Below are 27274 nucleotides of genomic sequence, written 5' to 3'. Positions count from 1 at the left end.
TTCAAATTCCTTTCATAGTCTCCAAATGAATGTTTTTAGTGCTCAAAATTTTTAGACCAGACTTGGATCAGCTTAGCAATTTGGACTTCAATCTGTTCTTTGTAGTATGTCAGCCTTTTTCATGATTCTGAGATCCTAATGATACATTCAGGCAGCTTCCTCACTTCGGTCATACTTTAGTTGGACTAGGTGCTTTATTTCTGTGATGGCAATATAGAAAAGGTTTTTCTGTGATGGCAATAACTTTGAAACAACTACTGCATCCAATTTTGTGCTGTCTTTCCATTCTAACCATTTCTTAGTAACAAACAACTGTCTCAATGCCAAGTATTTGGTCAAAAGACTTTGCAGTGAAAGATTTTTTTTTGCAAATCATGTGACAGCTGGGTGAATAATTTGCCATCTGTGAATTCTTTCATAAGGCTCAACACCCAAACATGGTCATATATGTACTTGGTAATTTTTTGCATTCATTTACAATTTCCTACACCCAATATATTGGGAACTCAAATTGACATAATGAACAACACACGGGGTCTAAAAAGTGGTGGGATATTTCTTACATAGTAGTCTTCCATTTACCACATAATTTGCAATGTTGTTCATGACTACTTGGACATGTTTTACCCCAACATCTTCAACAATCTCTGCCAATAGTGAATTTAACAGTTTTGCATCCTTGACATTTGATGATGAATCAATGGATTTCATGAACATGGTTCTTTTAACGTATGCCACAAACCTTTTTATGATTGTTCTATTCCTTGTCGCTGTCCATCCGATGATTGGCATAATGGTGCAACCGATATCCTCTTTTGAATTTTTAAGGTCTTCCAACTTTTCGTTGACAAACTCTAGCTCCTCATCTAACTATTTTCCCTTGATTGCATTATAAGAGGGCGCTTTGCATTTGGGGCCAACTGTTTCAATAGCATCTACCATGAGTTGAAAATAAGGAGAGCTTGCAAGGTTAAATGGGAGGTGGTACCGTAGTACCGAAAACCCCTCTGCAACATTTGCCTCTTTTTTCTTTATTTCATTAAAACTCTCCATGGGTGGTTCATCTTCCGGGGTTGTGTGAGTAATGAAAAAATGAGAGGTTATGGTTGCACTTGCAACAATTTCCCTATTTAGTGAGCCACTACTGGAAGGTGGCATTTCTGATCTTCTACCACCTCTGGCAATTTTAAACTTCAACCTAGCTTTCTTTGGTTTTTCTTTTGTGACGGTTTCCAAATCAACTTTCATTTTGTCTGTAAATTTTTCAGGGAAATGATCACAAACTATGACATCTTTACCCAGGATTTGTGCTAGTTAGTGTTTCAACTTATTTATTCCCCCATTCATATGTAGGTTAGAATATTTTCCCTTCATCAACTTGTCATCATATGGCTCAATTTGGATGGCATGTTCCTTTGCTTGATCAAGCTGCCTTTTAGCCTATGGAGCCATGGATAATTGAGATTTAAGATAAAGAAAAAATAGATTGTAGGCTAAGTCTTGAGATTACAAATGCAAATGAAAACTCAGAAAACATGTTAATTTTAGGCTAACATGTTCTTTGCTTAGGACAGTTACTTCAGTGATCCTTATTAGCCCAGTTATCGATCAATTTCATTTCCATTAGCAATCACATAAGACAGTAACTGAAGAAAGAACGTAAATGAAAAGTGCTGAAGACAAGCCAAGAGAAGAGAACACAAGAATATGGCACAAGCCAGGGAAAAACCCCAAGATGGGGAAAACCCTTTATCAATTCTTCTTATTATTATAATCAAATGTTCAACAGAGAGAAATGGAGAGAGTACAATTATTCAAAGTCAGAATTGACTTACCAATTTGTAGATCCAGAATCATGATCCTTAGGTAAGTATATGGTCCAATCACAAGTGTAATTCTGGAGCAGTCAAGATGTTCTTGGTGTCATACAACTAAGGAAACTATGACTGGTTAGGGTTAGTTGCAATTTATTAAGAAGCTACTGTAAGCTGTTCAATCTATCCAACTAGCATCCAGAATTATCTAATCACATCTTCTCTGCTCAAGCAATTGCTGGAGATTACTGTTGATGATGACAACTCCTGGTTAGGATATGTGACATAGTGCAATAGCCATCACAGACATATACAAAACACCCTTATACTGTTGCGGCCTCTCTTCATGATAAGCTGACCTCCCTCTGGAACAATAATGCACTTAATTCAACCCTCAAATAGGTCTCCACGTCTGCCAGTCTTCACAGAATGAGGGTTGTGGCTCACCTGGGTAGTGCATACTCTCTAGGCCTATTAATCAGCATGATAAGGCCTGCGGCCAGCTTGGGAAGAGCTCCAGTAAGAGCGGCTCACTTAGAAGAAGGTATGTCTGATTATAAAATTACACCCACACATTTCAACTCTTCCTTATGCCTGCGGTCAACCTTGGATACAACTCGGACCTGCAATAAAAGATATATAAGCCCAGAACAGTCCATGAATGTGCCCAGACTTGACCTTAAGAGGCTCGGCCTTCTTCTCTAGGGACTCGGCCCATCAAACAACCCTGTCATGACACCAAACAAGCCCTTCATCCTTCGCTGGAGATACCTTCCTTCTGCGGTCATTTCAGAAAGAAGAACATGTGTGTGTGGTGCTCAAATGAGGTTGGAAGCACCTCTATATATAGGAATTAGAGTGGTTCTAGCGACATGTCGTTTGGGCTCTATGGAGGAGAGGCCGACCTTGACATTTGCATATGAGTGGGTATAAAATCAAAAACACATTTCTCCTTCACCAAATTTGATGATCTTTAGGTCGATTTTGATCCTCTTGAAAAGAGGAATTCAATGCCACAATTATCTTCCCCAAAGGAGTTGTCCAAAGTGGAATTTTGCCCTAGTTGCCAATTTTAACACTCCCTCTGAACTAGGGAGAATTCCACCTGCCAAACCATCAGCCATTGTCACTGATCATCATGGCGCCATGAATCATCTCTATATCTCGTCTCAACTCTTTTGAACACTGATATAGATAATGAAGAAGAATCGATTGAGAGTGAGTCACAAGACCTTACCAGTGTTCATTGACAAAAATCAGTCCACATAACCATGTGAAGAACTGAAGTCAGACTTGATCTCAAGTGATCAAGTTTGTTGAACATCAACATCCTAGACATAGAGAGTACGACAATACACGATGCATCCATTGATAGTGCTATGCTCCCTTTCCACTTTTTCCAACTCGTTGGCCAGATGAGAGGTACTTCCCATGTGTCCCAATCTACATGGGTAGGATGATGCAGGAACACAAGTACGGAAAGAATATATCACATCCTGCTCACAACAACACATAGGGAAAGGAGAAATCACATCCTACAAACACATGTCACAACCACACGTAGGGAAACGGGAAACCACATCCTACAAAGACATGCCACAACCACACGTAGGGAAAGGGGAAACCACATCCTACAAACACATGTGTCAACCACGTGTAGGGAAAGGATAAACCACATCCTACACGCATGCAAACCACCAAGAGTAGGGAAAGGTTGAACCATGTCCTACATGCATGCTAACCATCAACCGTAGGAAGGATCCTACACGTGGGGAAAGGATGAACCATGCCCCACCGGCATGTCAACCATCAATCGTAGGGAACGAGCATCCTACATGTGGAGAAAGGATGAACCACGTCCCATCGACATGTCCACATGCGACAACCAATAGATGCCTATATGCAATGCATCGCTCACTGGGGTATCTGCAAGAGAAGGTGAACCACTCATCCTGCTCATATGCCATAGGAGAAGGTGAACCACTCATCCTATGCATATATCATCAATCGTAGCGGAAAGTGAACCACTCTCCCTACACACAGGTGTCATCAAGCGTAGGGGAAGGTGAACCACTCACCCTACACACATGTTAACCATCATGGGGTATCACAGGGGAAGGTGAACCACTCATCCTGTATATAGCGCACATATAGGGAAAGGTGAACCACTCACCCTATGGTCACTCATAGCTCTAAGAAGTACCCCAAGCCCCCAGGAGCTCCCAGAGCTCAATGTCCAACTCAAGTGTGAACCTCATGGGAGGGTCCTTCAACGACTTCCAACCTTTCTCTGAAGAAAGATAATCTTACCAAGAGGTTATGTCAGTGATCGACCATCCAACCTACAGTGATGGAGCTTGGTAGCTTTTCAATGTACCATATCAAAATAAAGCAGTGCCCAATATTTAGAGCTGTCGTGGAACATGGATTTTCTGAGAAATGAATCCTACTCAAGAATATACAATGGTTGTTATCAGCATGTGCTCAAATGGCTCATAGAAGAGCTTCCTCAACCAACCGGCTCCATACTAGCCGCTATATACATTCAGCCTCAATAGCAATAATAGTGCTCTTTTGAACCAGCATCAGAATGTTCAAGGAATATTATTTTCCAGCAGTGCACCTCAGATTATAGATAATAGAATCACAAAGATATCTCAATAAACAGCTATCCAATATATGAGACTCATTCACAGATTGACTTAGAGTCTTCATAGCAAGGCATATCACTGATAGGGTGTTTATCAAGAACACCAGGGATTCTACAAGATATATATGCGCAGACCAGCAGCTTCTCCATCTCGTTAGACCTTTAAGTGCGGGGAATAATGCATCAAGGCTAGGTCTTCCATCTTGAATTTAAAATTCAACTTCCTCTTACATTGGTAACGAGAGGATAATCAATCAGATATCATCGATAGATGCATCTTTACAATCCAATCAACATGGCTCACCCATAACTCCCTCTGAATATAGGGAAAGTGATCTTGCCAAAACATAATCAAGCCACCTGTAACCTGCCCTTTTCCTGCTGTAGACTCTTAGGTCCATGTGCAGAAATCATGAATCATAATCATAATCAGCGGCCGTGACTTGCCTTCTTCAATAAACATTGGGCAAGAAGAGTCATCAAGTCATACTGCCAGGGATTCTATAGCTCCCTCTGAAGCCTTGCATCAGCTGATCAGTATCTTGAAGATAAGGTTTTATCGAACAGCAATTGCAAATCAGAGAGAATGTAATCATTATGGTCCTTTTTCAACTGAAGTGAAGAAATCCTGCCATTAATTAACCAGTTGCATCATGACAGCTACCATTCAATGACGCGGAGGTCCAAATCATCCAGGCATCTGTATATTACTATTTTTTATAAAATTTAGACTTTACATGGAGTGCCCAATTACCCCACCAGAATCAGGGTCCTCTCTGTTTCCTCCTTCAATACATATTCTAAGGGCTGCTGCAAAGGCTTGCTTCAAGATGCCATTTATGAGCTCTCAACAGAAAGGGATATCATAGATCTATTCATCTTCTGATAGGAGCTACTGATGTAGACTGCTTCAAATTTTGGATCAAAAGCAGCAGAGAGTTTGAGAGTTGTTTACAAAGGATATGTCAATGAAAATCTGAGAACATTTGCTGTAGTCTGGGATCAAAGACACGGTGTTCATCACACAGTGCTTTGAATGTTCCATCTACAGGGCTTCAAGGTCAACAACTTCTGTCCTTTGTACTCAACAGGTAACATCCTTATCCAAGCAAAACTTTTCTATTGTTACACAGTTCAAGCCAGCCCCTTTTTTTTCTTTAAGAACAAACCTCAACACTGCTCAGCAACATTATCATATAACGTCTCTTTGTTATAGTAGCAAGAGCAAATACTTGGCTATGTAGCAGCTATAACAGAGATTTCAGCCTTACCAACACACTTACCCTTTTAGCAGTTCGAATCATACCTTTTGCTCATATAATATTCTTTACTGACAAAACATTGATCAGAAGTAAAATCAAACCCTGTAGCTGCATCCACTTTAATAGCATTAACACCTGCAGAGTTTTGTTTTCATCTGTTGAGCCCAGCATCTCACTGATCAGAATCTGTCGCTCAGTTGGACCTCCGAATTGTAAACACTTTTCTATAACATTTGAAGCAAACTTTTGTTGACTCATCTGAACTATTTGTCCAGCTAGTTTCTAAATTATAACAGCATGCTTATGTGATTTACCATGCTCATGGACATGTTGTATCACATAATTCCATATTGGTCTTGTGCCAGAGTGCACACAGATTGCAAGATCTCATCCATCATAATACTCTGTATCTTGCCCTCTTTGCAGTGCTCCAACACTCTCTGAATGACACAACAGCCATATGGATGGGAGGACAATGCCACAACTTGGCCAAATAAAAAAATGCTGAGATAATGAAATGTATTTTATCCTGGGAAATACATTCAATACACTTCTGGATAACATGGTTCCCAATTTGATCTCGCACACAGTGCATAACATGTCCATCCAATTCCTGGACGAGCTTCAACTGGTGGTCAGCATCAACAACCTCAACAGCCTGAATGTACCTTTGAAATATGCATGATCGATTTCTGGAGAATAACAAAAAAAGGACAGTATATATAATTTTTTGATGATAGGGTCAATCAATAAATGCTGAATGTTCAGATTTGCTCACAAAAGTCGGCCCTTAGAGATGGATGAAAAAAGTCTATATATATGTAAATATATCTCTTCACTGGCCATGAAAAATGTCCACACTTTTGAATCACAGATCTAAGGATGATGAAAATCAAATTTCCTTGATATATCTCAGATCAAGATTATGTCATCAAAATTTTGAGAAAGGTCCACAGGCATATGCTGGAAGAATTTGGCATTTTGAGCACTGATTCAAGTGCTATTCGTCAACTCCGTGGAAATTATTTTCAAAACTAACCTTAACATTTACAGATCGAAATTTCTTCATTTTGTCCTTCTTTCCAGAGTTCTGATTTTCAGAGAAAACACAGGACCAAGACTGTGGCTACTCCTCCATGCCTTGCCTTGTTCCATCTATCACTGAATTCGGCCTGCTAGCTCATATTTTCTCCAGGAATAGGAACCCTTGACTCGGTCGTGTAGGATACTTAAAACAAAGCCCCTAACCTCGGCATTACAGCTGAAGGCTTCACTAGAATTCTCTAGATTTTCAAAAACAAGGAAATCATGGAGACTTGTCAACCAAACTTCTAAGTGATTGCATTTTCTCTTCTTACTTGGGCTTGTCCTCTCCTGAGCTCACCATGTTAATTTTAGGTTAACATGTTCTTTGCTTAGGACAGTTACTTCAGTGATCCTTATTAGCCCAATTATCGATCAATTTCACTTCCATTAGCAATCACATAAGACAGTAACTGAAGAAAGAACATAAATGAAAAGTGCTGAAGACAAGCCAAGAGAAGAGAACACAAGAATATGGCACAAGCCAGGGAAAAACCCCAAGATGGGGAAAACCCTTGATCAATTCTTCTTATTATAATCAAATGTTCAGCAGAGAGAGAGGGAGAGAGTACAATAATTCAAAATTGACTTGCCAATTTGTAGATCCAGAATCACAACCCTTAGATAAGTATATGGTCCAATCACAAGTGTAATTCTGGAGCAGTCAAGATGTTCCTGATGTCATACAGCTGAGGAGACTATGACTGGTTAGGGTTACTTGCAATTCATTAAGAAGCTACTGTAAGCTGTTCAATCTATCCAACAAGCATCCAAAATTATCTAATCACATCATCTCTGCTCAAGCAATTGCTGGAGATTACTGTTGATGATGGCAGCTCCTGGTTAGGGTATGTGACATACTGCAATAGCCCTCACAAACATATCCAAAACACCCTTATACTGCTGCGGCCTCTCTTCATGATAAGCTGACCTCCCTCTGGAACAATACTGCACTTAATTCAGCCCTCAAATAGGCCTCCATGTCTGCCAGTCTTCACAGAATTAGGGCTGCGGCACACCTGGGTAGATGCATACCCTCTCGGCCTATTAATCAGCATGGTAAGGCCTGCGGCCAGCTTGAGAAGAGCTCCAGTAAGTGCGGCCCACTTAGAAGAGGGTATGTCTCATTATAAAATTACATCCACACACTTCAGCTGTTCCTTATGCCTGCGGTCAACCTTAGATACAACTGGGACCTGCAATAAAAGATATATAAGCCCAGAACCAGTCCACGAATGTGCCCAGACTTGACCTTAACAGGCTCGGCCTTCTTCTCAAGGGACTCTGCCCATCAAACAGCCCTGTCATGACACCAAACAAGCCCTTCATCCTTCTCTGGAGATACCTTCCGTCTGTGGCCATTTCAGAGAGAAGAACATGTGTGTGTGGTGCTCAAATGAGGTTGGAAGCACCTCTATATATAGGAATTGGAGTGGTTCTAGAGACATGTCGTTTGGGCTCTATGGAGGAGAGGCTGACCTTGACATTTGCATATGAGTGGGTATAAAATCAAAAGCAGATTTCTCCTTAACCAAATTTGGTGATCTTTAGGTCGGTTTTGATCCTCTTGAAAAGAGGAATTCAATGCCACAATTATATTCTCCAAAAGAGCTGTCCAAAGTGGAATTTGGCCCTAGTTGCCAATTTTAACAAAACAAGATGGCTGAAAATCCAATTACTGTCTCCAGAACGGAATGCAATGGAAGTGAAAGATCCAAAATGGAGATTGCATAGCTCTCCACCTTGTATTCAATCTCCAGTTGGCAAATATGCATGCTCTCCGATAGATCTCTAACCAAGAATAACTGAGTCTACTCAAAAATGTTTCAGCCTGAAGGAACCCTCTCCAGAGAACATCTGAAAAACCACTTTGCTAAGTATGAAATGAACAAATGGAAGTGAAATGAGACTTATTTTCGGGTTATATGGATTTAGGGTTTCATAATGTGTTCTCTTTTACCTGGGCTTTGAAGTTGAGTTTCAGCTGAGCTTGTCAAGTTTTGTCCAGTTGGCAACTTACAAGTTTCAGGCAGGTCTTGCTCATCCTGGGAATGATTCATCGAAACCTGTGAAGAATTACAAGTTTTCCACAAGTTTTACAACATGACTAATTTTATTGTATTGGCATGATTATATGGCTATGCTTTTATTGAACTCTTATTGCTAAAACATATTTTGATGACATGCATTTAGCATGGATATTGGGGACTATGCTTATAAAAATTCTTATCTTTGTTCCTTGATTTAGGAATATTATAGGAGCAAAGCTTGACTTTTGTTTGATTCAGTTATGGCATGGGTTTTGTTTGATTTTTTCCGCAATAATGATGTGAGAACTTTTACTCTTGGTCTGTTTATGTAGAAAGGCTTGGAAGCTTAAATGCTACCTTAACCTTGTATAGTTTTTATATTTGAAATTGTAGCAACCAGAGAGAAGGCTGTTGAGTCAAATTCAGAGACACAAGAAATGTTTTCTAAAGCTCAAATTCAGGTACTACTTTCTTAATACATATTATGAATGATTTTTGTTATTTTGTAAACTTTTTCCTAAAAATGATTGGATCTTCTTTGTACATTTTGAGAAATCATGAAATGGCAGTTATTGCAAAACAAGAGGCGGATGTGAAGGAGGGAATGCAGATGTTTAGGGTTGAAATAAATATTAAACTCATTAAGACAAGTTCGTAAAGAATGATGAGCAACAATGATGACATCCTTACAGAATTTTGATAGAAATATAAGAGATATAAAGATTATACATACATATATGCAGAGAGGTTGTAGGGTGTTAAATTATGGTATGTTCTATGCTTAGAGCAGTTTACTTATTTTTCTTCTTATTAGCCACATATTAGCAATCACATATACATTAAGTAAAGTGCAGATAGAACATTAAATGATCAACAAAAAACAAGCCAAGACAAGAGACACAAGATGTGGCGGCTAGCCAGGGACAAACCCCAATACGGCGAAACCCTTTGAGCAAATTTTCATTTATCTTCAATAGTTCAGCAGAGAGAAATAGTACAAAATCTGAATTCTGTAATTTTATATCAGCAGCAACAAACCCTAGAGCAGCAAAGTCAAACTTGGTCAAACTAGTTGAAATTGACCTCTAAAATACTTGGTCAATTTCCGGACAACTTGTCCTCGAACAGCCTGAAGAAACAACTCTTGAACAGCCCCAAAAGTTCAGTCAATTTGCAGATTTTTGAAGTCAACTTGCAGCCCTAAACTAGGGTAGTCAACACCGGTCAAACCCGAGGTTAGATCACCTCGATTTTCGTGCTAAAAATTGTTGCCTGCCTAGGAGAAGCAACCACTCCCAATCCCCACTCTTGGAAGGTCAACGCTGGTCAAAGAGATGACTTGCTGCCCTAGCGTCCTCCTTTTTGCGTCTTCCTTGCCCTAGAGGCTAGGACATCTTCCTTTCAGCCACATGTGTGAGAGAGTGCACCTCTCGATGAGAGGAATCTAGGAAAAATATCAGAAGCCATAAATAAGGTGATCCACATGGAGTTTGGCCCTAGTTGGCAATTTTAACACTCCCTCTCAACTAGGGAGAACTTCATCTGCAATTTGTCAGATCGTTGCTGCTATCCATCCATCAAATGCTTTGTCCTGTACAGCTTGACCCCACTCTGCTCTGCGCTGCTTTTCTCTGCTCGAACTATGAAGAAGAAGAAATGATCGAGGATGTATCATACCATCCTCCACTGACTTGAAGTCAGTCTCAGAGTGTGAACCACTCTCACTGATCCCAGATCAGTATCATTGATCCCAGATCAATGGAGGTTATCCTACCATAGGGAGTACGGTAAATACATCGATGCGTCCATCTATAGTACTACTATGGTTCCTATCCTTATTTCCCTGCTCATTGATCGGATGAGAGGTACTTCCCATGAGTCCCAGACTGCATGGGTAGGATGCCTCGACAGGAGAACTAATCATCCTGTCCAGTGGATGCCACAGAGAACTAATCATCCTGGCCCACAGGAGAACTAATCATCCTGCTCCACAGTCGCCACAGAGAACGGATCATCCAGGCCCACACGGGAACTAATCATCCTGTTCCAGAGTTGCCACAGGGTGTCTCAAGGGAAGGTTGAACCTTTACCCTGTACATAGGCACCACCAGGCGATGGTGAGTCGCCCTATGGTCACATGTCGCAAGGGAGCTCCCAGAGCTCAATACATCATACTCGACCCTCATAAGAGGGTCTCTGAATGACACCAAGTCGTTCTCGGAAAGTCAGGAATTTGACCTTTCCTAAGGGCTTTGTCAAAATGTCGGCGACCTGTTCATCTGTACCGATATGTTGGAGCCTTATTGCTCCTCGCTGCACCATATCTCGAATATAGTGGTACTTGATATCGATATGCTTGGAGCGATCATGAAATACAAGATTCTTTGATAAACGGATCCCGCTCTGGTTGTCACACAGAATCACGGTGGTATCCAATGTAAATCGAAACAACGCACTGAAGAGCTTTCAGGAGGTCATTCTAGCAGCAATGTACTTTGCCTCGGCGGTGCTCAAAGCCACTAACTTTTGCTTCCTGCTCATTTAGGATATTGAGGAAGATCCCAAAGAGAAACAGCACTTGGAAGTGCTCTTTCGGTCCACCACACTGCCTGCCCAATCAGCATCAGTATACCCAAGTTGGCAAGTAGTCTCACATCTCCGGCAGTGTATCTCAACCCATGAGTGAATGTGCCACGAAGATATCTCAACAGATTCTTGGCTCCAATCCAATGTGAGTGGTGAGGCTCAAACATATGTTGACTCAATGTGTTGACTGCAAAGCATATATCTGGACGGGAGTTCACCAAGAACATTAATGCTCCGACGAGTTGACAATACTCGGTAGCATTTCGTAAAACAGGTCCAATAGCACTACCGCTTAATTTTTGAAGTCAAGCTCCATCGGGGTAGTTACGGGCTTGCAGTCCACCATGCCGAATCTCTCCAATATCTTCACCACATATTTTCCTTGAGATAGGAAAATCTCCCATGGTTTCTGCCAGACTTCCAGTCCTAGGAAATAGTGCATAAGTCCTAGGTCTTTCATCTCGAACTCAGAAGCCAACTCCCTCTTACATTCGTGAATGAGAGGGTTTGCCCCTGTTAGAAAGAGGTCGTCAACATATAGCACCAGTATGAGAGGCTTGTCATCTATAACCTTAAAGTAAAGGTTAGGGTCGGCTTCACTCCTCGTGAATCCCAACTTCCTCAAGTAGCTATCGATCCTCTCATACCATGCTCGGGGTGCTTGCTTTAGCCCACATGAGATTCTCGATCATAAACCTCAAATCCTTCGGGTTGCTCCATATAGACTTCCTCTTTGATCGAACCATGTAAGAACGCAGTCTTGACATCCATCTGATGTAAGTTCCATCCTTGCGAAGCAGCAAGGGCTATGATCGAGCGGATGGTGGTATATTGGGCAACAGGTGCAAATATCTCGTCATAGTCTATACCTTCCTTCTGGAAGAAACCACGAGCGACAAAACGAGCCTTATACTTTTCCGCACTTCCATCAACTACATGCTTTATCTTGTAAAGCCATTTTGAAGTGACAATTGCTTTGTTCTGGGGGTCTGTGGACCACATCCCAAACATCGTTTTTCATAATGGACTCATATTCCTCGGTCATAGCATCCTTCCATACTTGATGCTTGACGGCATCTGTGAATGACAAAGGCTCATTTTGGATGATCGTGCTCATGATGGTTAGGTATCCCTGATACCTGTTCGACTTCTTACTTTCACGTAAGGTTCCTTGGGGTGCAATATGTCCTTCAGCGTCATCAAGTGTTCCCCTAAGCCATGAAGGCCTCTTCCTAGAAGAGGAAGGCTCTTGCGGAGGAGGATCAATAGAATCCATAGGTTCTTCCACATCGGGCATCTTCTCATCTTCTTTTTCCTTCGGTTCCTCAGTGTCAGCGTCTTTAGATCCCCTTAAAGTAGGAAGATTGTCTACCTTGCTAAGAGCTATATCTTTGTCAAAGGTGACATCATGACTAATCTTGACTTTCCTTTGACCAGCTACGTAGATTCTATAGCCCTTAGTATTTTTGCTATAGCCCACGAAGATTCCTTTCATTCCAGATGCACCTAATTTATTCCTTTTTTTCTTAGGCACATGAAAATATACAGGGCTTCCAAAAATTCTAAAATGAGATATGTCAGGTTTCTTACCGATGAACATTTCTTCGGGAGTTTTGGAACCCAATGCTTGATGAGGGCATCAGTTTTGTACATATACAACGGTATTTGTAGCTTCAGCCCATAGAAACTTTGAAAGTCTTTGATCATGGAGCATAGAACGGACAACTTCCACAATTGTACGATTCTTCCTTTTCGCCACACCATCATGTTCAGGAGTATATGGCATAGTAGTCTCCCTTTTAATGCCAACCTCTTTGCAAAAGTCATGAAACTCATTGGATTCATATTCAGTCCCATTATCAGTCCTTAAGATCTTGATCTTCTTTTCGGTTTGATTCTCGATCAAGGCTTTGAAGTGCCGAAACTAGGAGAACACTTCATCCTTCTTTTTCAAGAAGTATATTCAAGTCTTGCGAGAATAATCATCTGTAAAAGTGAGGTAATATAAATTTCCTCCCAAGGAGTTCACAGGCATCATATCGGATATGTCTGAGTGAACCAACTGCAATATATCGAAGGTCTTGCTTTGACTTGAGGGGAATGGTCCCTTTTTGAGCTTCCCTTCGGCACATCCTGGGCATACACCTTCTTGCTCTAATTTGAACTCGGGTATCCCGGTCACCATTTTTCATACATCAGGTAGAGCTTTATAATGAAGGTGAGCAAACCTCCAATGCCATAGTTCAGATTGAAGAGATGTGTTACAAGACATGACACCCAGCGGACTTCCACCAAGCTGATATAATGAATCAACTCGAAACCCAAGAGTAAAAGAATCTTTAAAGTTCTTTTTCCATACATGTACCTTGCCATCGTTGAAGGCCACCTTGTAGCCTTTGTCGTCCATTGCCGAAATGGAAACCAATTCTTTTTGAGATCAGGTACATATAATACATCTTGTAAGTGGATGGTATTACCTTGATTCAATTGAAGAGTGACATTTGCTATGCCTTTCACGGGATATTTTGAATTATCTCCAAGAACAATTTCCAGGTTGGTTTCTTTCTTTGTTAGATTATAGAGAGCTTCTTTGTAACCAGTGAAGTGCCTTGAGGCACCACTATCAATAAGCCAATTTCCCTGCGAGTTCGGGGGAGCAGTAGTAGATAGAGCTGCTAGTAGATAATATTCATCTTGCTTATTGTTAACAGTGTTAGATTCATACCTGGAATTTCTTGCCTTATTGAATGCTTGTCCTCTTCCTTGATTTCCGACACTTATTTTACCTCTGCCATTTGATCTGCCATTCCTTTGATTGCCTTGAGAGGGATTTTGATCATCGTCACGGTGTGAGTCCTTTTATCAGGGCACTCCCTAGCATAGTGACCCGTTTTATTGCAATTGTAACATCGTCCTTTTCTTCCACCCTTTGGTCCAGCCTTTCCTTTGAATTTAGCCCTGGAATTGTTTCTTCTTTTAGTATGAGAAGAAAAGGCAGAGGGATGACCTTTAAGTATGGGCATTTCTTGCTCTTCCATCCTCGTTTCTTCTTGAATGCATCTGGCCATTAATTCCTCAAATCTAGGAATTACGTTATTGTTGAGAAGAGTAGTCCTGAATATATACCATTCAGATGGCAGTCCTCCAAGAGTTGTGAGTGTCATTTCCTTGTCAGGAATTACTTCCCCAATAGATAGGAGATCGTTCTTGATCTTGGTGATCCTTAAGAAATATGCTTGCATATTTTCATCTTTGCCCTTCTTAATTTCCTTTAGCGTATTTATGAGAAACAAGACTTGATTTGCATCATTAACTTTAAATAAACTCATCAGTCTATCATAGATTTCCTTGGAGGTGTTCAGCGCGGAAACATAGGCCACCAAGCGTTTGTCGATAGAGTCCCGAATGATCTTCCTTGCTTTGACTTTTCCCTTGGTCCATTTGTTCCTAGCAGCAACGGATGCATTTGATGGAGGCTCAACAATCTCGCTTTTCACATGGTTCAACACTTCTTGCTCTTCTAATGTTAGATCGAGAGACATCTTCCATCCGTGATAGTCAGACTTCTCACGGAGTTTGTCTTCAGCAGGGAAGTGTGTTGAGGACCCCATGATTTCTTTAAGATAGCCTTGCCAACCTTCTCTTCGGTGATTGCTCTTGCTCTTGCTCTTGCTTGGGCTTTGTCTTCACCTCAGCTCTGATACCATGTTAAATTATGGTATGTTCTATGCTTAGAGCAATTTACTTATTTTTCTTCTTATTAGCCATAGATTAGCAATCACATATACATTAAGTAAAGTGCAGATAGAACATTAAATGATCAACAGAAAACAAGCCAAGACAAGAGACACAAGATGTGGCGGCTAGCCAGGGACAAACCCCAATGCGGGGAAACCCTTTGATCAAATCTTCTTTTATCTTCAATAGTTCAGCAAAGAGAAATAGTACAAAATCTGAATTCTGTAATTTTATATCAGCAGCAACAAACCCTAGATCAACAAAGTCAAACTTGGTCAAACTAGTTGAAATTGACCTCTAAAATACTTGGTCAATTTCTGGTCAACTTGTCCTCGAACAGCCTGAAGAAATAACCCTTGAACAACCCCAAAAGTTCAGTCAATTTGCAGATTTCTGAAGTCAACTTGCAGCCCTAAACTAGGGCAGTTAACACGGGTCAAACCAGAGGTCAGATCACCTTGATTTTCGTGCCCAAAATTGCGACCTGCCTAGGAGAGGCAACCACACCCAATCCGCACTCTTGGAAGGTCAACGCTTGGTCAACATTGGTCAAAGAGATGACCTGCTGCCCTAGCGTGCTTTCTACGTCTTCCTTGCCCTAGGATGTCTTCCTTTCAGCCACACGTGTGAGAGAGTACACCTCTCGATGAGAGGAATCTAGGAAAAATATCAGAAGCCATAAATAAGGTGATCCACATGGAGTTTGGCCCTAGTTGCCAATTTTAACACAGGGAGAGTAGATATTGATTATACGATTCGGTGAATCAACCAAACAGATACATCTGATAAAAGAGATGTAAGTTGGTGGCAACCACTCAGAAAACATTTCACTAAATTAAATGAAATTGTACATATCTCATCTCAGACTTACCAACCTTCACGCCAGATTCTCCTTACGTGCTAGTCAGAATCCTTGCAGCATATACATACAATTTTCTTCCCCTAAATCTCCATTGGGAAAAGTCTTCTTTATGTTCATTTTGTTATTTTTATTGAAACTCTGCACACTACTTAGATGAATTACTGAAAACAAGGCAATTGAAAACTGAAACCAAATTTACTTTCACCAAGATACAGAGTTTCTGAACTTTCAACATGCAGCGGAAAATAATCGAGATAAACAACTCATGCACACAAAATCGACATGCTCGTTTTACCCAGGAAACCCAAAAGGGAAAGCCTGCTTTCTTTGTTGTGGTATTTTATTGATTGTTCTTTAAGCAAATGGATCTATTACAATTCACGTGCTGCTACTGCAGCCAACAATTTTTGACTGAGAAAGTAATATGCTTCTCCTCACTAATCTCAGCTCTACAATTGATCTCTGCCTGCCTTGATTTTGGCCCTGCACAATTGATCTCTGCTGAAGATAGTCTCGACCTGCTCTATGAATCTTGATCCTTGGCTCCACAATCCTTTCACACTTCTGGCTCCTAAATCCTTGCACACTTGGATCCTAAATACTTGAGCACATGGGCCCCTAAATCTATGTGCACTATTGCTGCTCAATTCTAAAGCTATGTGTACTATTGCTCTTCAATTTTGCTCACTCCACACACAAAGAATGATCTATGGTCTTGTGCCTTCATCCTTCTCTCTATAGATAGAAATCGATGCGTGCAAGGAGGCCTTAGTCGAATATCAGTTCACAATAGTGTCATGTGTTTCTTTTGCTAGTTAATTAAAGCAAGTCCCAGTTACATTTGGAATAGATCTCAGTCAACTAACTTGAGTTCCTCTTTGATTTCCTCTAGTTGTGATTGCGAGTTAACTCAGAACTCAACTCGTTCTCTCTCCAATCAACGCTGAAGTCTTAACTTGCTCTAACTGAACTTACCACGGCCACCTTATCATGTAGTCTAACTAAAGAAGACTCCAACTAACTGAAGCTCCAACACTACGCATGCGAACTTGATGACCATGCCAGTAAACTTGAAGTCAACTCATCATAATTGATGTCTTTCTCATGAACTCGCATTCATGCTAGAGAAAGACTAAGTCGAGGTCTTCACGGTCTAAGGCACAAGCCATAAGAACTTGCCACTGCTACCTTATTGTGTAGTCTAACTCAAGAAGACTCCAACTAACTGAAGCTCCAACACTACACATGCGAACTTGATGACCATGCCAGTAAACTGGAAGTCAACTCATCATAATTGATGTCTTTCTCATGAACTCGCATTCATGCTAGAGAAAGACTAAGTCGAGGTCTTCATGGTCTAAGGCACAAGCCATAAGACCTTCCATTGCTACATTTTCAACAGTTCCTCTTAGTGAGAAAGGGATTCTGTACAACTCCCAACTTATCTCCGAAGTAGATGAAACTGCCTCTTGCTAATGCCTTGGTCAAGATATTTGTTGTCTGTTCCTTTGTTGGAATGTACAATGGCTTCACTATCCCTTTCTGCACATAGTGTCTGAGTTGATGATACTTGATCTCAATATGCTTGGAGAAATCATGAAACACTAGATTCTCAGAGAGCTTAATGCAACTCTGACTGTCATAGTGTATCACACTGGGCTCCATCCTTTGCCTGAAAAGTCCCGCAAGCAACTTCCTCATCCAGATAACTTCAAATGCTGCCAAACTGGTAGCCATGTACTCTGCCTCTGCTGAATTAAGTGCAACTGATCTCTACTTCCTATGCAACTGATCTCTACTTCCTGCTAAACTAGGAAACAACTGCTGACCCAAACCCGAAGTCCTCTTCTGATTTGTGGAGCTCCTTGCCCAATCTGCATCTGTAAAACCTTGAAGCCTCTCTCCATCAACATGTCTGTACCATAATCCATAATCTGCAGTGCCTCTAAGATATCTCAAAACATGCTTTGCAACAACCTAATGAACTCTAGTAGGATCCATCATGAACTAGCTCAATTGGTTCACTGAAAGACATATGTCAGGTCGTGTGTTAACTAAGTATATCAACGAACCAATGAGCTTCTTGTACAACGTGGCATCTACTTGGTCTGCTCTATTGGTGTCCACTTCTTGCAGTTTGTGACTAGAGGCGTGGTTATGGGCCTATAATCCTTTCCATATGAAACCTCATGAGGATCTCTGTAGTGTACTTCCCCTGCCTCGAGAAGATTTCCCCATCACCCTGCCATACCTCCAGCCTAAGGAAATAGTGCATAAGCCCTATGTTCTTCATCTCAAACTCTCTTGCAAGATCTACCTTGCAATCTTGGATCAAGTTGTCTACTTCAGTCAAGATAAGATCGTCAACATAGAGCACTAGAATGAGCGGAAGCCCTCTAATTGTGATGTAGTACAGGATGGCATCCACCTCTCTTAGTGAAGCCTAATCCCTGAAGGTAGCTATCAATTCGAGTGTACCATGCTCTTAGACCTTGTTTGAGCCTGTAAAGAGCTCTCTTCAACAAACAAACGTGAGGGTCTTTGCTGAAGGTCTCAAACCCCTCTGGTTGCTCCATATAAATCTCTTCCTCAACCACATCGTTGAGGAATGCTGTCTTCACGTCCATCTGGTGGATCTTCCAACCCATGTTAGCTGCAAGTGCTAGAATCGTAAATGGGAGGAGTTCCGGTATAAGGAAATCACAAGGAGGGATAAGTCAATGATAGGATATGTAGTTATTTCTAAGGCCCATTCACAAGAGAGACTCAAGTAATAGGCTTGCTTTTTTAGGGGCAAGGTAAGTGCCATAATCATGTAGAGAGGCAACTACAAGGTCACAACAAGGAATTTATCAAGCCACCCCTAAGAATAATTCGATGTTCTTGCCAAGATGAGTAACATATGCAACTAGCCAAGATTACAAGTGTTCATGAATTTCACATCAATGATTAGGGCACAAATATAATCAAAACATAACGTTCCATACATTAGAAAATAAATATGAAAAATTTCGCATAAGACAACACTTACATGACAAAAAGATTATATCCATCCATTAGATTTGCAACAATGAAACTCCCAAGACAAGGTAGCAGTTATCCAAACATCAAAATGCATTAGTAAATCCCCAATTCGTCCATCAATAGCAATTCCGAGTTCTTTTCTCCAAAGAGATTCAAATCCAAGTGATGATGAATGAGAGAGAATGCCTCTCTTATATTTATACAATCCTCTAAGGTGTTCTAATAGCCTAATTTAGTCTAATGATGCCCCTATAATAAAATAATGTGCAACATAACATACTTTTGGTGACAAGCCCACCAAATAGCTCCATAACATGAATAATTAGCCTCTCAAGATGGTCGAAATGATAGAAAAGTAGCTAGAAGGGTCGTTGGAAGGCCAAATAATGTCCCTCATGTGCCATGATGAATAGGAGGGCTCCAATAACAATGGTGGCCCCTTGATCTCCAAGCAAGTGACCTGTGGTGCTCCCAAGTGGCTATGGCGGCATATAGAATATCTTCATGGGTGTCCAACTGAATCAAACAAGCTTGCGTGTTGAGAAATGTAACTAGTTTCGGTCTTCATAATTGTTGTACTCATTTCAATATGTATCCTATGTAACAAACAAGAAAAGAAGAAAGAAAAAATATTATTATTAAAGCATGGGTTTCATGCTCATTATTGATGGTCTTCTAGGTAAAAGCATGTTCTTTGTGCTTCTAGGGTTTGTTAGGTCTTAGGATTTATTGTCATGAGTCAATGGAGTCAACATCATGTTTATAAGACCCTTCCAGGCAATTTGTAATTGTAAAAAGAATTATTTTTGAGTCTAGAAAGTCTTGGAATCTCCAAGAGTACAAGTCGGCCCTGGGATCATCAAGTTGGCCTAAAGGAGGGAATTCGACCCCTTGAGAAGGCTATATAAAGGAGCAACTTGACTTCATTTGACACACACTCACTCACAAGTTTGATCTACAAGAAAGAGTTCGATCTGTAACTAGGAAAGGCAGAAGAAGGAGAGCGAAGGTCTAGAAGGAGCTAGAAGGACAAAATTTCTTGTTTCAATTCTTTATCTCTCTCACATGTGCGACATTATGGATTTCTAGGTTGCAAAAACAGGCCGAAGTTGCAGGTCCGAGTTGTAGTAGGACAAAGTGCAAAATTTGGCAGCGGGAAGAGGGAAAACCCTTATCTTGACCTTGTTGACCTTGGAAGAGTTGTCTTGCTCTAAGTAGGTGTCAAGAGGAGGCTATATTAGGGTTTCCAAGAAGCTTCTAGGACGAAGTTGTTGGGTCGAAGTTGCATGTCGAGTAGCAGTGTTGTAGCTTGCAGGTCGAAGTTGCAGGGTGTAGCATTTTGGTGCAAAATAAAGGAAGGACTTGAGAAATGGCTGACTTGGTAGTGGGAGAAGGACTTGGTCTAGGCATTGGGTCTTTGTATCTCATTTGAAGTAGATTCTAAGAAGAGAAGAGTTTTTTGGTTTTCCCCTTGGAGGGGTTTTTCCTTGGTTGAGAGCCTATATCCGTGTCCTCTTTTTGTTACTGTTATTGCTCTTGATATTGCTTGATGAAAGTCCCAACTAAAGAATATAAAGAAGATAAAGAAGATAACTAAAGATTCAAAAGCACTATCAAGGTTAAGGAAAATAAGATATAACAGTTGTCACTTTACATTTTCTAACATAGTATCAGAGCTAAGGTGAACAAGGAAGGCAACTAGAAAGGACACTAGAAAGGATTCCTGATCAAATGATAGGAAGCTCTCAAAGCCTGAAAGAAGAAGACTACAAAATTGTCTCTTGAAGGGATCTAGTGAAAGGCTCGTTGGTAGAAGGCCCTTCTAATCTAGGGTTTCTACATTGAAAAAGATCAAGACTACATCAATCTCGTAAGGAGGGTGTTGATCTCATAGAAAAATGAACTCTATTTGTAAGGCATCAATCTTGAAAGCTGTTGGTGGAGGAATCCCAGGGAACGTGTTTCAAAGACATCATCAAGAACTCTCCAAAGGTCTTGAAAGAATTAAGAAGGTTGGAGACATCATCAAAGAGAATCTTGTCCATCAAGTAACATATTATTACATCATGCCTGAATCTTCAAGTCATATGGGTTCTTTCTGAAAAGAGAGCAACAAGCTCATTGGGGAATCAAAATATCTAGCATGGAACTTGATACTGACAAAAAAAGAAGTAATGGAATATGTTACTGGGGAGATTACTGAACCAGAGAAAGATAGGACACAAGAACTAACAAAGTACAAGAAAGGGGAAGTAAGGGATCAAAGGATCATAGTTGAATCAATTAAGGATTCTCTTGTTCCATTTGTTGCAAATTTGAAGATTTCCAAGGCCATGTACGACAAGCTAGTGAATTTGTATTCGGTAAGTACAACAGGTCAAAAGATGTCGTTAAGGAACAAGTTGTACAAAATGAAGAAGTCAAAGGATGAGGATGTGGCATCCTTCCTCATGAGAGTCTCTCAACTAAGAGACCATTTGCAAGGACTTGGGGAACCAATCACTGATTTTGAAGTAACCATCTGTGTATTGAATGCATTACCACCAGAATGGAGCAGCTTTGCAATAAGAATCTACTCCAAGAAGGATTCAACTCCCTTTGATGAGTTGTGAGCACAATGCAAATTGGAATAATCAAGGATCAAGGTTAAAGATGATATTGGATTTGATGAGCAATCTCAAGCCTTTCTTGCCAGAGTCAAGACGCTGAAGAAAGGAAAGTTTTGTAAGTCCAGGAAGAAAGACATGTCCAAAGTGCAATGTTTTGGATGCAATGAATTTGAACACTTTAAGAGGGATTGTCCAAACAATTAGAACAATAAGTGAAAGGAAAGGAGTGAGGCTCATACAACTGAAGCCGTGGGAGAACCTGAGAAGAAGGTGAAGAAGGAAGAAGTGAAGGATCTTTACTACTAAAGAAAGTTCATTGATTGACAGGTTCTATGAGAAGATTAATCTTTCTTTTAGAATAACATAGTATGATAGAAAGGAGCATATGGTAGTAGCATGTATAGAGTTTACATGATTAAGTTTCTATGTAGAGATCATCTAGATAGATGGATAGATAGACCATTTTGCATATTGATCATCCAACCATTATCTAACATTATGTTAAAGGTAGTCATCTTGCTTAGGTGGATCATCCTGATCCTAGACGAACCATCATTATGGAAGGTTCTTGGGACAAACACTATGACAAGTATGCATTCCATGTAATGTGGAGTCAATACTGGTAAAGGGATGAAGGAATACAAGGGGTCAAGATGTAGGCTCTTTGTGAGATATATGAGTAGATAGATGATCGGACGAAAGCATAGGAATGCATGTTGGATAAAATATGCTTAAGTATATGGCTATATGATGCTTGAGAAGAATGAAATTTGACTTACTTAAGAATGTATAAAGAATTTAAGACTTTCTCTAGAATATATATACAATAATGATTAACATTCGGTATAGACTTCGGAAGAAAAGTTGTTAACTTGGTAATCAAGTTCGATCCTTGGGCACTTTGGTGCATGAATGAAGATTCGAATGAAGATGGACGACAAGGATGTTGATGGAACGAGAAAGTCGTCATGAGGTAAGTTTGATTTTCATTGTTATTAGTTATCTGGTTAACATAGTAGTTTGCTATCTGGTCATAAATTCCAATTTGCTCAATTCTATGTAATGGACGCCTCTAGAGCTCATTTGTACATTCGATCATCAAGGCCTAGCATTCCCAAGGAGATCGAGGAGCCTTCAGAGCATTGTTGTCTCTTTTCTGGGTGAGTTTTGATTTTATCGTCTTTTGTCGCCTTTCATTGTTTAGTTTGTGAGAGTGCTGTTTCACTTGTTTCTTTGAATCACTGTTGGCGTTTTAACTTATTTTAGCTTGTAGAAGTGTTGTTTCAAGTTATAGTCTGCCTTTCCAAGTGTCGCATGAGTTTTCCCATTTTGCACTAACGATCACTATTGTGGCGACTCTCTTCACATGCTTCGTTTTCCTTCAGTTTAATCAATTGTTGCACTTGTTTCACATGCATGCATCAACACTTAGTCAGATCTGCACCCAACATCACATCATCCTTCAGATCTGCTTGATTTTCACTCCCCATGGGCAGATCTGGGCTCCCCTTGCCCGAATCTCACACTTCACTGCATGCATTGTGCAATCTGGGAGCTCAAGGCCTCTGCCTTGGCTTCTGGAATTGCGCAGATCTTGTCCTGGCTTGGCTCCAACTGTGCGCTGCACAGTTCCAGGAGCCAGTCTCCCAGCTTGGCCAACCCTGGCCCAGATTGAACTGCGCATTGCGCAGTTCCAGTCATCAAGCTTCCACACTGACGTTGGGACTGTGTAGTGCGCAATTCCCACAGTCAATCAGTCACCCCTATCGATCAAAATTGCGCAATCCCTCTCATCATATTGATTGCTGCTTGATCATGCTGTGAAGTTAGATTTGTAAGAGCTAATGTTTGCTTGCCATGAGTGTCCCTTTTGTCCCACAGGTACCACACTTGTGAAGCACTTCTCTCCAGCAGTAATTGTACCATGGCACCAAAGAGAGCTGCTTCAAGAGAGACCACTGAAAGCAGTACTGGGGAAGTAGTTGAGCAAGTGCTAGTTAACTTGCCAATATATGCGGACACTCAACTGCTCATAGAAAAGGAGTCAAGACTCAACACTAACATGGCAACAAGTCCAACAGTAATAGCAGAAGGCAACAATCCAATACAAGATCAGGGAAAGAGGAAGTTGCTGACATAATAGAGGGAGAACAAAGCTGCAGAGTAAAAGCGGATTCAATCTTCATGCAGACAACTTTGGCAACAGAAGCAAAAGGAAGCAGAGGACACAAACAACAGAGCGGAGGAAGAGAGAAAAGCAGAGCTTGCAGGTAGCAAAACTGAGATTGCAACAAGCATAACAACAACTGAAGGAAGGATAGGAGCTAAGGAGGAATGAACAAGAAGAGAAGTAGAAGCGGGAAGAAGAACGAAGGCAAGGCGCAATGACAGAGCAAACAACGACAATACAGGTTGATGAGCTGGAACAACCAACAGTTGAGGAAAAGAGTGAACAGATACAGGTTCCCTCACCAATGCTAAATACAAGAACCAAGGCATGATTTTTTTTTGTAACTCCTTTCCTTTCTCATCTATTTAAGCAAGGGTAAGTGAGAGTTGAGTGTAGCATGTCCATTGTGAAGAAGGAGAGCAAGTGTTGAGTGTGTGCAAGAGAAGTGTGAGAGCTAGTGAAGAGAAAGAGCAAGGGAAGAACTGAAGCAAGTGTGAAGGACATGATCTGATCAAGAGAAGGAGGAGATCTTCAAGCAAAGAGCAAGTGCACTTTAGCTGCAAGTTGATCAAACATTAGTGACTTTATTCATTCTCATTCTCTCTCTCTTTGTACTCTACTGAACAATTGAAGAAATCTAATAGAAGAAGAATCATTTGGGTTTTCCCCCTTGAGGGGTTTTGCTCTGGTCATTGGACCAAAATCTCAGTGTCTCATATTTGTGCTTGGCTGTCTTCATATGATCCTTAAGTTTATGTTCTATCTATAATTGTTGATCTGAAAAGTTTTGAAAAAGAAATCTGCATTTTAAGTAATTGTAACAACATATAACATCCAATTCCATTTAGTTTTCTGCAAAGTAAATTCAGTTCTATTTATTTTTCTGCAAAGTACTTTCAAGTTTTGCAAAGAATTTTTAAAATTCAGCATAGAACTTACAGATTTTAACAAGGCAACTGAAAACTGAAACCAAATTTCCTTTCACCAAGATACAAAGTTTCTTAATGTTGAACATGCAGCGGAAAATAATCGAGATAAAAAATTCGTACACACAAAATCGACACACTTGTTTACCCAGGAAACCCAAAAAGAAAAACTTGCTTTCTTTGTTGTGGTATTTTATTGTTTGTCTTGGAGCAAATAGATCTATTACAATTCACACGCTGCTCTTGTAGCCAATAATCTGTCACTGAGAAAACGCTAGGCTTCTCCTCACTAATCTCAACTCTACAATTGATCTCTGCCTGCTTTGATCTCGGCCCTGCAAATTGGATCTCTGCTGAAGATAGTCTTGACTTGCTCTATGAATCCTGATCCCTTGTTCCACAATCCTTGTGCACTCTGGCTCTACAATCCTTGCACAGTTCTGGCTCCTAAACCCTTGCGCACTTGGGCCCCTAAATCTATGCGCACTATTTCTCCTCAATTATGCACACTTAACACACAGAGAATGATCTATATGATCTTGTGCCTTCGTCCTTCTCTTTATAGATAGAAATCGTTGCATGCGAGGAGGCCTTAGTCGAATATCAGTTCACACTAGTGTCACGAGTTTCTTTTGCTAGTTAACTGGAGCAAGTCCCAATTATACTTCGACTAGCTCTCAATTAACTAACTCGAGTTCCTCGATTTCATCTAGTTGTGATTGCGAGTTAACTGAGAACTCAATTCGTTCTCTCTCCAATCAACACTGGAGTCTTAACTCTCTCTAACTGAACTTGTCACTACTACCTCATCCTGAAGTCTAACTGAAGAGGACTCCAACGAACTTAAGCTCCAACACTACGCATGTGAAGTTGATGACCATGCCAGTAAACTGGAAGTCTGGAAATCAACTGATCGTAACTGAAGTCTATCTCATGAATTCGCATTCATGCTAGAAAAAGACTAAGTTGAGGTCTTCCACTGGCTGAGGCACAAGGCAAAAGACCTTCCATCGTTACATTTTCAACACATTTGTTACAGTTTCCAACCAAGTTGATCAGCCATGGCTAGAGCCAACTTGATAGTCACCAACATTGTTGTAAATGTGGATGTCTCCTGATACTCCACCCTCTCTTGCTGTGCCAAATCCTTGATTTCTTTGCAACCAGCCTTGCCTTATGGTTAACCAATGATCCATCTGCTTTATATTTTACTATTTAGTATTGTAAATCAATTTTACAATCAATGGGTTTCTTACTTGGAGGTGACTGTTCCAACTACCAAGTATTGTTTTTCTTGATGGCTCTCTTTCACTCATGCCTGCCTTTTTCTTCATCATATCTCTAAGGTTCATAAGTATTGAGAATAACAATAATTGAAGAAAAATTTACATGCTCAACATACTTACTCTGTGTAGTGGCAGTTTGGCCTGTGCTTTTCTGTTCTTGCCTCTGAACCAGCCCCAGCTGCTGCTTGTTTTGGGGACATTTGTCTCCTTATTATCGTATGCACCATGTAGACCAACCCTTGATGATTGCTGTTCATCCTATTTTTTATTTTTCAGCCTCAAACCAGTCTTACATTGAATTTCAATCTGAATCAGATTGAATCATTGTTTCTCTTCTATAATGTTGTTCCCACTTGGTTATCTAGTTAGTACCAGTATCCAATACCCTGCAAGATTTCGATCCATCATGATAACCAACAAAAATCAATTTTCTGCATTTTTGATCAATTCGAGACTCAGGTCCTCCTTTCATCTAGAATAAGAACATAAGCTACAAAACTAAAGACTCTCCAATGACTTATTTGCAGTTTTATGCTAGACCAAGCTTCTTTTGGTGTAACATCCTGCACAACCTCTGCAGGATTTTTCTTTTTCTTTTTCTTTTCTAGTACACATAAAGCATGTACTGTTTTTGCCCAAATTTTGTCTGGAACTTTCATACTCTGTATCGTGTATTTGGGCATTTCCACTATCGTTCTGTTTCTCTTTTCAACAGTCCCATTTTGTGGGTGTGTGTAAGGTCAAAACATTGTGTTTTTATGCCTCCTTTATTACAAAAATCAACAAATTCATCAAGCAAAAACATCAACCTTCTTCTTCACTAATGAGTAAGAGATACTTGGCAAGTTGCAACAAAAATCAAGGTTGATGTCATTGGTCCACAATTATCACAAATTACAATGGAGTGTGGACTGTTGAAATCTTCACATTTGGTTATTATCTTAGTCACTTGACATGACGACATAGGACACGGAGGACATAGAAATATGAGTGTCCAACACGAGACACAACAATTCTAGAAAATGACACTTCATGTATCTATGTATCTATGTAACAAATTAGTGAATAAAATATACAAAGATGAAATATGTATGTATGTAACAAATTAGTGAATTAAACATACAAGGATGAAATACAAACAAGATTCAAGTTTTTTATTTTTATTTTTATTTTTAAACTAAAAAAATCATACAACTAGTACTACATCAATGATGACAAACACAATAAATTAGAA

General features: G+C 40.3%; 1 protein-coding gene across 2 annotated transcripts in view; it reads left to right on the top strand.

Moving 5' to 3' along the window:
* LOC149179196 (methionine--tRNA ligase, cytoplasmic-like) overlaps nt 1-27274 on the top strand; it is a 231167-nt gene that overhangs the window by 20451 nt on the left and 183442 nt on the right. For both annotated transcript variants that reach the window (XM_089420561.1, XM_089420559.1), the window contains exon 3: nt 9233-9300. In XM_089420561.1, the coding sequence (XP_089276687.1) occupies nt 9233-9300 (68 nt within the window). The remainder of the gene's footprint in view (nt 1-9232; nt 9301-27274) is intronic.

Source organism: Pinus tabuliformis, chromosome 4_1 (assembly GCF_031772625.1).
Source record: "Pinus tabuliformis cultivar Carrire ecotype Pingquan chromosome 4_1, CPIR1, whole genome shotgun sequence".
NCBI lineage: Eukaryota > Viridiplantae > Streptophyta > Pinopsida > Pinales > Pinaceae > Pinus > Pinus tabuliformis.
The sequence above is the reverse complement of the archived record's forward strand: the minus strand, read 5'-3'. Positions and strand labels throughout refer to the sequence as shown.